The sequence below is a fragment of the Miscanthus floridulus genome, chromosome 13, assembly GCF_019320115.1.
Source record: "Miscanthus floridulus cultivar M001 chromosome 13, ASM1932011v1, whole genome shotgun sequence".
NCBI classification, from domain to species: Eukaryota; Viridiplantae; Streptophyta; class Magnoliopsida; order Poales; family Poaceae; genus Miscanthus; species Miscanthus floridulus.
Genome location: NC_089592.1, coordinates 75419593 through 75429338, shown reverse-complemented (window position 1 = coordinate 75429338; position 9746 = coordinate 75419593). Strand labels below are relative to the sequence as shown.

Below are 9746 nucleotides of genomic sequence, written 5' to 3'. Positions count from 1 at the left end.
CCTTAGATCAATTAGAGCGAACTTCATTCACATATGATTACGAGTTGGAAGTAAATGGAGGGTCAATGCTGACCGGACGCTGGTTTCGGTATGACCGAACGCTAGCGTAGAGTTTGGTTAGTTCATTTGATCAAGGTGAAATCATCTGGCGCGACCGGACGCTGAGAGGTGAGTGATCGGACGCTGGGTGCCAGCGTCCGGTCGACTCTAGTAAGGTTCTAGAGTCCGATCAGTGCTAACCAAACGCTGTCCAGCGTTCGGTTACAACTTAAACACTAGGTTTCGGAGAGAACTGACCTGAGCGTCCGGTCAACTTGACTGGAGCGTCCGGTCACCCCGTAGAGGCACATAGCTGTTCGTTTTGAATACGGCTGTATAAATACTTTCTCCATTCGTGTGAGAGGGTACTTTTGCTCATTCCAACAACTGAGAAACACCCTTGAGAGTGCCAAGAAGAGTAAGATCCTAATGAGGTGATTGAGATTTGATAATCTAAGAGTGAGCCCTCATTAGTGAAAGCAAGAGTAGCAAAGTGTGCATTCACCCTTCTTATTAGGCTTGTCATGGTCAAGTGAGAGTTCGTGCTTATTACTCTTGGTGATCGCCATCACCTAGATGGCTTGGTGGTGATTAGGAGCTTGGTAATCATCCGACAGAGCTTGTGAATGATCCAACTCAAGTTGTGAGCGGTTGTGGGCGATTCACCGCGATAGAGTGTCAAAGAATCAACCCATAGAGAGCACTTGATCCTTACGCAGATCAAGGGGGAGCTACACCCATGTGCGGATGCTCCAACGAGGACTAGTGGGGAGTAACGACTCTCTGATACCTCGAAAAATATCGCCGCGTTCCTCCTTCTCTCTTTACTTTGAGCATTTACTTTAAGCAATTCAATTCTTGTCTTTATATTCATAGAATTACCATGCTAGAGTAGAATTGGAACTTAGGTTGTAAGACTTTTTGTGCGGTAGGACATTAAAAATATTTTCTAGGCACAAGGGGTGAAGTTGGGCTAACCATAAGGTTTAATTATTGCAAAGAAATTTAGAATTAGCCTAATTCACCGCCCCTCTTGGGCATCTTGATCCTTTCAGCAGCGGCCACGGTGGTGTGCCAGTCTGTCTGGCTGCACCGGCTGCTGGGCGAGCTGACCGGCGAGGAAGCTCACCCGCCAGCTTTGATGGTGGACAACCAGCCCGCCATCGCCCTCGCTAAGAACCCTGCCCTCTACGACCAGAGCAAGCACATCGACATCAAGTTTCACTTCCTCCGGGACTGCATCGATGGAGGACAGATCATCATCGAGTTTGTTAAGACCGGCAGATAGCTCGCTGACATCCCCACCAAGTCACTCGGACACCTACAGTTCATGAAGCTGAGGAAGATGATTGGTATGGATGAGGTCAAGGCATCGGGCTAGCAGCAGGATTATGGAAAAAATTGTTAGACATAATCTGGTGCTCCCCATTCTCTCCTTGGTTGGAGACTGGTCAGCTCGACCGACCACTCCCTGTTGGGAGTTGGGACTGATCGGCTCTGCCGACCCGTTCCTGTAGCTATAGCAGTATTGTAATAGGCCACCTCTAGTATATTAGTTGGTAGCTATTACATCAGCCATGTCTTGGTAGTGGGCTGAGGTAAGCTTTGTACTGTTAGAAGTAGTTGGTATACCCTGTACCTTAGGAGTAGGTAGTTGGTGTACCCTGTACCTTAGGAGTAGGTAGTTGGTGTACTCTTGTATTTAGGAGTAGGTAGTTGGCCAACAACTATGTACCCGGTAGAGATACAACTAGAATTGTATATATTTCATTCATAGGGTAATTGAATACTTAATTCAGTTGCCATAAACCAAAGGGCAAAGCTTCGGCTAAAGTTGGTGCTCGTGCTAAGTGTGTGTACTGTTTTTAATCTCTTCTTCTACCTTTAGTCATAATTTATGAGTATGTGTGCTGGTAAACTAGCTGCTTAGACGTGCAGGACATGGATCAATAGCCCCTTCGTGCCTTGTGAATTCGTAACGGCCTTGGTTTCTCCTGGCATTTCATCGAAGTTGGAAGAGAAACGTCAGCATTACGTGACTATAAACGTACGCCGTACGGATGGTTGGTTCACTGAACCCTTCTTTAAGGTCTTGCATCTTTGTCAAGGACATGGACGACAACGGAATAGGGACACCTTTGGCCTCTGAACGTTCATTTAATGGAAACTGGACTGATATGCGACTGCTTAAGCTTAGGGCGCGTTTAGTTCCGAAAATTTTTGGCTTTTAGCTAATGTAGCACTTTCGTTTGTATTTGACAAAAATTATTCAATTATGGACTATTTAGGCTTAAAAGATTCGTCTCACGATTTCTCGGCCAACTGTGTAGTTAGTTTTTTTTTCGTCTACATTTAGTACTCCTTGCACGTGCCGCAAGATTCGATGTGACGGGGAATTTTGAAAATTTTTGGTTTTTAGGTTGGAATTAAACGGGGCCTTACCCAAGAATAAACTAGACGTTGGCTTATACCTCGCTAAAAATCAGTACACATTATGCACATCAAAATTCAGAGCCTGTGCGATGAGTCTGATGTTGGAAGGACGGTGAGTTGACTGTTGGAAGGATGTCGAGTCACTAACATAACATGTTCTGAACTCTGTAATTGCTCCACAGTTGCCAGGGACAGCAACAGGGAGACATCAGAGATATACCTCGCTGCTGCACTGCTCAAAGCACAGCCTTGCACAGAAAATAGGCTATTTTATTCACTGCAACCTGCTGAGCATGACCCCGCGTGTCACATACGTAATACCGTTCATAGGATGCCTTGCATGATTCGAGCATTTGTATCTAGTTCTTCAGCTTCTCATACCGAGAAACATTAGGCTTCTACCAATACAAACCCCTTACTTTTAAGGGCAAGGTATCACTATTCTAGGGTCTAAATATGCCCCAAGCCTATCTCTTTTTTCACAATCTTATTCGTGTAAGTACTGTATCTATTTTCTATACTAGGAGCTGTGCAGTGCGCTCAAACTTACAGTCTGTCTTCCTCCTTATTTTGATTGGCAGTCTTTCCCCGATCTTTAGAAGTTTGATCCATTTGAGGCGTGGAACATTGAATTGTTGACTGAGTTCGAGCTGCACATGCCAAAGTCTTGGTAGTCCAGCAGCCAGTCTGTTGTTCCATCCCATGGCAACATCCCCTCGACATTGCCAAGTTCATCGTTACTGCTCATAAAATTCAGCCATGGCTCATCCATCGACAGGTCTGTCTCTGACAGCCAATTCACCAGCAGTTCAGGGTCTTGATCACAGCCGTTGGTGCCTGACTTTGGCCAGCTGGACTGCTCCGATGAATCAGTGGACAGCGGAACCTCCCTATGGCTGTCATCCTTCAAGCTCAGCTCCTCTCTGAAGTCGCTGGATTTAGCAGATTCATCTGTAACTGTGGACTGTGAGGAAGCTGCCTTGGAATTGGCTAGAGGCTGGTGCGTGGCCGGGTCGATGCCCATCTTGATGAGCTTCTTCTTGATGTGCGTGTTCCAGTGGTTCTTGATCTCATTGTCTGTTCTCCCAGGTAACTTGGCAGCAATCTTGGACCATCTGCATAGGTTTAAGTCATTAGGAGCGCACAAAGCGGTTGTAATATTTTGTTTCTGGGGAACGAAGCACATGAGCAGAAAGGAGCAGCTAACCCTTTTTACTAAGGTTTCAGCCAGCTGAATTTGAAGCAATTGCATAAATTTACAAAGTTTCATTATTTCCACAATTGTGTGCTTCATGGTTTAGAACTGGAGTTTGTGCTACAAGTGAAGAGGTTGAGAATGACCTGAGCGCGAGTGGTCCTATTACTACTGGCCTTCAATTCTAGTGTGCTCTTTAACTCACATGCAGGCATGAAGTCCACATCGGTGTATCAGTAATAACTATCAATTCAAAGTGCAACAACTAAGAAAAGGTAGCCATTATATTTTGTTGTTTTTTAGATAACTTGCCATTTGCAAGAGCACTGAAAGCATGAAACAACAAAGAGGTTACTGCAGAGTGCTAAACTAGGGACAAGGTAAAAAATTATACCATTTATAGGGTTATAATATGTAAGGTGCAATAAACTCAATAACCATGAAAACCACTTTTCAAACTCTAGGTAAACTTGATTAACTGATCCTGGTATTGCAGGATTTATTTCTTTCTCAAAACTATACATTTCGATTGAACTTGGCCTTTGTGGATAGATGTGGAGCACGAGGGGGTTTGACAACAATACCACGTGCATGTAACTTTGTTACTATTAATTGCACGAATTCAGTTGGTTCTAAACTTTGTGGCATCATTTTACAGTAAGAAGCAGCTAGCGCTGCTACACTTCGTGTAGACTTACAACACATATAAGAATAAGCTAGCTACTCTTAGCCAAGTATTCCATCAACATGTTCTGCAGTTTCCTTGGCACTTCAAAGCTTAACCAGGGGAATATTCACCCATGCCAAGGAACCGATGCAAATATAGCTTATTCTACCATAGCACAATAAAGAAGATGGATTAACATACAAAATGGAGTATATGCATCCATGCACACTTGTTATATATACCATGCAAGCTAGTATACCTATTTCCGAGCTTGGCATGGAGGTCAATGACGAGCTGTTCCTCGGCAGTGCTGAGGAGGCCACGCTTGAGGTCAGGGCGGAGGTAGTTAGTCCACCGCAGACGGCAACTCTTGCCACAACGAAGCAGCCCTGCCAGTTTAGGCACTGCCCGCCAGCAGCATCGACCATGTGTCAGGATGAAGCTAATGAGCTTCTTGTCCTCCTCCGCTGTCCAAGGCCCTCGCTTCACCCCCTGCTTGTCACAGCATGGCTGTCTCCCCATTGATCAATTTACTATGAGCTGGCAGCTTGTACTAGATTACACACTAAGTGAACAAGGCTATCAGTAAGCTTCTATTGCATTTTATATATGCTGTGAGCCACCAAACTCCGCAGACAAACATCAGACAAAAGGGCTGTGAAAGCTCCATTGCAACTGCAATGGATGTCTGCCTGCATATATGTATATCTCCGTGCAATTTCACTAAAAAAATGTCCTGTGCTTTCCATGCTTTTCTATTTGCTGATGTAGAAAGCGATGGTGATTTGGTTACTTTAGAGTAATCTGGAAGTAAGAGTTTAAGTCTGACCTATAAACTGTACCATGTTAAGCCCTTGTTAAAAGACAGTTACCAATCGCACTGCAGCATCATGGGGTACTACTACTAGAGTCGATAATCTAAAATGAGATGTGTCAACATCCTTGACCAAGCTGATTATTGTACTTCAATATTCCAATATGGTACAGAGTGATAATATGATCTTAATTAACTAGCATACTGAAATGAACAACACCCTATTTGCAGATAGATTAGCTCAAATTTTTAGTTAGCTATCCTTTTCTAAACACGGCAATTTGTTTGCAAATGATGCAACAGGAACTAAAGTATGATTATCTCTAAGTATTGATGCTTCCATTCCCACAGGGGTATATAAATGTGTGCCGCCCCAGTTGCCATCTTAAGCAACTATATCTCACCAACCATTTTATCATTGGTGGTGCACTGTAACAAATAAAACCATGAGGAACAACTAGCATATGCTCTGCAAGCTGCATATCTAACATATATGCATGGGCCAATGATGACATTGTGCACCATGATGTAAATGTTGCATTCTAATTTGTGAGAAAGCTGAGACATTCAGACAGTCAGCATCCTAGCTCACTGAGACTGGTGATATCAACATGATGATCAACAGGTGAGCTTAGCCTCTGAAGAGTTTGATTTACATATCGAGCTAGTACAACAGATGAGAAAAGACAGCAATTAATTAATTAGACATAGAAATCGGTGCATCGCCTTGGTTCTTTTCTTTAATGCAAAGACGTGCAGCTCAGTTTCATTTCATGTTTGCTAAAAAAAAGCACAAAGCTTACTTTTGCTAATAAAAAAGCTCAGTTGCAAAGATGAAACTCTAATTCTGTAAGCAAAATGGTTATTCTGCAACTAGATGCAAAGAAAGGATAAGAATTAGAGTTTCTTAATCCACCGAACTCCCAAGAAAGTGAATATGAGAAAGGATCCATCTTACAACTTACTTTAGCTTAGAAATGACAACAAGGGACAGCTTAAGAATTTGTGGGTATTCAAGACATCTGCCGACATGAGGAAGAAATGACTGCACTCTGACGCTCTGTAACCACAAAAATAATGTCAACTCAGTTATACATATCTGGAGTGTTGATATAAGAAGGAGCATCATCAATCAATCAACAGACAAACGTTTTGCTATTCAGATACTGTGCTGGGGAGCTAGGCAACAATGGACATATATTTTGGACAACTAAAGCCTACAGGGGCTAATTTATGCCGTGTCTGCAAGAAAAATGCTAGTAACTGCTGATAGAATAGCAGCAATCTTCTGATACACAATGCTAACTCATTCTTTTGCTGAATCTGCATATGCAACAAACTTCAATCTGTGAAAGGCTGTGCGCTAAAACTAGAGCATCTTATTATTTAAATAAATAAGTATAACACAAAAAGATAGAAACTTTAGCAGATTATTCTAGACAAACACAATTCAATCCATGGAAGCTAATGTGTATCTCAGGTATTCTGCCACAAAAGAGACTAAGAGAGACTTTGGGTTGAAAAAATGATTTATCTCATTTCATCTAGAATATAGGCATCTTGTATAAAAAAAATAAGAGAAAAAATGTCCATGCAAACAAAATGGCCACACCATAACAATTGCATCTGTTAAATTGTTACTCTCAGAGTTTGTGCACTGTTGCTATCCCAGGTAGTGATGTGTGTTCTGTGCTGAAAAGTAAAAGAAGTAAACAGAAGTTTCTTTTCAAAGAGAAGTGGCAGATGAAAACAATATGTTCCTAGGTCATAGGTCTATTCCATCCAACCTTCCAATATTTATGCAATAAGCTATAAGTTGTGATGTGCATTTCCAGGAGACATCTAATGCGGATCATACACTAGCTATCATGACAAATACTATCATTTTGTTATTAAAACACAATATGAAAACTTCTAAAACAACTGTAAATGTAGTACTCAGAGATCTACCATCATACGAATTTTCAGTTTCACATTGCAATTCAGTTGAGTAGAGAAAAAACCAAGGAGAAAAGTGTGTCAATCCTAAGTCCTAACTTCTGTTTGTAGCCTTTTCTTCTATTTATTTGCTAACATAGATCTCACTCCCCTTAGAATTCATCAATAGATGGTGGTTAATTACATCAAGACAGCCACTTGCTTAATAACATTTGGCGGCAGTTTGTATATGCTCCTGAATGATTCCCTACACTTTTCCTAGCAAAAAGACTTGGTCTTCCTGAATCTTCTGCAAACATGATTACTGCTCACATTACGAAGAAGGCTAACTTTAGGAGATGACATTAGAAGAGAATGGGCCAGGTATCGCTACATCCCATCAGACTAATTCACTGAATGACAGCCTGGATTACCAACCTTCCAGCTACAAAACGGTGCAACTGATGTAGATTGACAAGAAAAAAGCCTTGACTAGGAGGAGACATTCTAAATATTTAGGCCTTGAAATATGATCTCCTAGACACTTTAATTTTGAATTATCCGGTCCTCAGTACCACATCCCACAAGCTTTTAGCACAAGGGTTGAAAATTGACCAGGCTTCCAAAAAAGATTGCACCTACCTCTTCAAAGAGAGACCAATTTTAAAACTTGCTAGTAAATGTAGCTTCTCTGAGCCTCCATTATTGGTTACCCAATTTTGCAGATAGCTAACGAGTAAGGTATTCCATTTGAAGAATTCAATGGAGCCGGCTATACTGACGTCTTCATGAAGAATGGATACCGACAACATCTGGTCACAATATTTGAGTTGGAATGTTCCTGTCATGCATTCATTCGTGCAGTATTTGAGGAAGCAACTGGTACAGTGGTATTACATGCTTTGATTCAATCTCCCATCTGAATGCAGCACATGCTGGATTATCTGAGCACAGAGGTACAGGTTTTGCAATGAATCAGCAGCACCACCAAAGGGTCAGGACCGTCCTATTACCTACTGGATCACTCTCTGTTACCAAATGCCATGACTTTGAGCAAGCTAGTCCGAACGAACTCTCATTCCAAAACGTGGTACGTACAACCCTTTTGCAGAACAAACACCTGACATGTCAGGACGTTGTTTTAACCACAGCAACAGATAAAAGATGGGGATCCCCCAGCTGACACCTCTGAGCGTAAAAGATGCGGATCCCCCAGCTAAGCATTGCAGGGGATTTTGGATCAAAAGCCACCGTACACCCAAAAAAGCACAAGGAAGGCGCACATGACCTCAATTCGCAGCGATTACCGTGTCGGCCATACACGAACTGCGGAAGCGGAACTCCTATGGATCACCGACCCTTCTGCTAGGCATGACATCAGGTCTCGCTCGTCCCCACGAAGATTTGCAAGGACTCGAAAAAGCTAGGCTGGATATCGCAGCCCGCAATCGTGTGGCTGCAAGTAAATCCGGCGAGGAGACACAGAATCTTACGAAGGAACTCACATTGACGACACGGCGCGGGGAGACGGTGACCTCGCACCCTTCCCCCAATCCCCATCTTGCACGGAGCCACGGACGGCCTCAGGTGAGTGGGACCCGGGTGCACGGACTGTACCGACCCCGCCTTCTGGTTCCTGCTCACTCCGATGGCGATGCCCGGAGGCCGCGGAGGGCAGCCGAGCGGCGGCCGGCCAGGGGGAGGGAGGATTCCGTGGGTCCCATCCCATGGCAACGGGAGATGCGACAGATGGACGTCTCCTGCGATTGGAGAGGAATCGCTACGGCCCAGCCCAGATACCAGCGACTTGGGCCTTGGCAAATTGCAGAGCCGACGTCGAATATTGGAGGAACCATCAGTACAGCCCAGCGTTGGGTTAGTAGCAGCATGACCCGATCGGCCGACGGACTCCCAGCCCATCCGTCCCAGATCGCACGCGTCCAGCCCAGCGTGAGACTGGCCCGCCCGGCCGCCGAGTAGAGCACCAGCTCGGCCGGCACCGCACGCGGCACGAGCACGACTCCAGCCGATGGGAAATCGACGGATTTGCGCTGTTTTCTTCGTGCCCTGCGCCGCGTCCACCCCGAGCAGCACGGCGGGCGTTTGCGCGTCCCGCGTTCCCGACTCCCGTTCGCCGTGCCGTGGCCCTGTTTACACGAGATCGCAGTCGCACGGCAGCGCGGGAAGAATTCCGCGCCGTGCGCGGGGCGGCGGTCCCAGCTCAGGACGGTCGCCGTCTTCCGCGTGGATCGTGCCGTGCAACGGTGCAAGTCGTCGTCGTTGTCTTCGTGGTGGCGCCCATCTTCCACTGTCCACTCCACGAGGCGCATTAACACCCCGCACCGAATCAACACACGGGTAGGTGCCCTACCCACATCGGCTCGAGATCGCCACTGCTCGCTGGCTTGCACGCCGCCTGTCCTCGAACCAAACCACAACGCTGTCTGTGTGCTCGGTCTGTCCCACGGCTTCCACGAGACCACGACGACGTGTCGCAAGGATCGAGAGAGCAACCTCAAGCAGCCGTCGAGCAATGCCCATGAGATCGATTGTTTAGGCATTAGGGCACGTACAACGCGCTGCGGAAGGCCGTCTGTATAACGCTGATTTTGCAGATATACCATCCATACGACCAGCGGCGGATCCACAGGGGGCTGGGGGGCTCCAGCCTCCCTAATTTT

The 9746-nt window shown here is 45.2% G+C and overlaps 1 protein-coding gene across 3 annotated transcripts; it reads right to left on the bottom strand.

Annotated features, from left to right (window-relative positions):
- Positions 1-2604: 2604 nt before the first annotated feature.
- LOC136501416 (MYB-like transcription factor ODO1) lies at positions 2605-8890 on the bottom strand. 3 transcript variants are annotated; one of them, XM_066496937.1, is made up of 4 exons: positions 8571-8890; positions 6114-6208; positions 4594-4899; positions 2616-3587 (listed from the first exon to the last, which is right to left on the bottom strand). In XM_066496937.1, the coding sequence occupies exons 3-4, from the start codon at positions 4854-4856 to the stop codon at positions 3068-3070; spliced, it is 783 nt and encodes a 260-aa protein (XP_066353034.1). In that variant the 5' UTR covers positions 4857-4899; positions 6114-6208; positions 8571-8890; the 3' UTR covers positions 2616-3067. The 3 variants fall into 3 exon arrangements, with proteins under 3 accessions (XP_066353036.1, XP_066353034.1, XP_066353035.1); XM_066496939.1 differs by lacking the exons at positions 4594-4899; positions 8571-8890 and adding an exon at positions 8373-8559 and having other exon boundaries at positions 2605-3587; XM_066496938.1 differs by lacking the exons at positions 6114-6208; positions 8571-8890 and having other exon boundaries at positions 4594-6106.
- Positions 8891-9746: the final 856 nt, after the last annotated feature.

Bases quoted from the DNA above. Each gene is read 5' to 3' on its own strand.
- LOC136501416 (XM_066496937.1), bottom strand. From the start codon at position 4,856: ATGGGGAGACAGCCATGCTGTGACAAGCAGGGGGTGAAGCGAGGGCCT. The intron at 3,588-4,593 runs GTATACTAGCTT...AAACCTATGCAG, and splicing joins CATGCCAAGCTCGGAAATAG to ATGGTCCAAGATTGCTGCCA.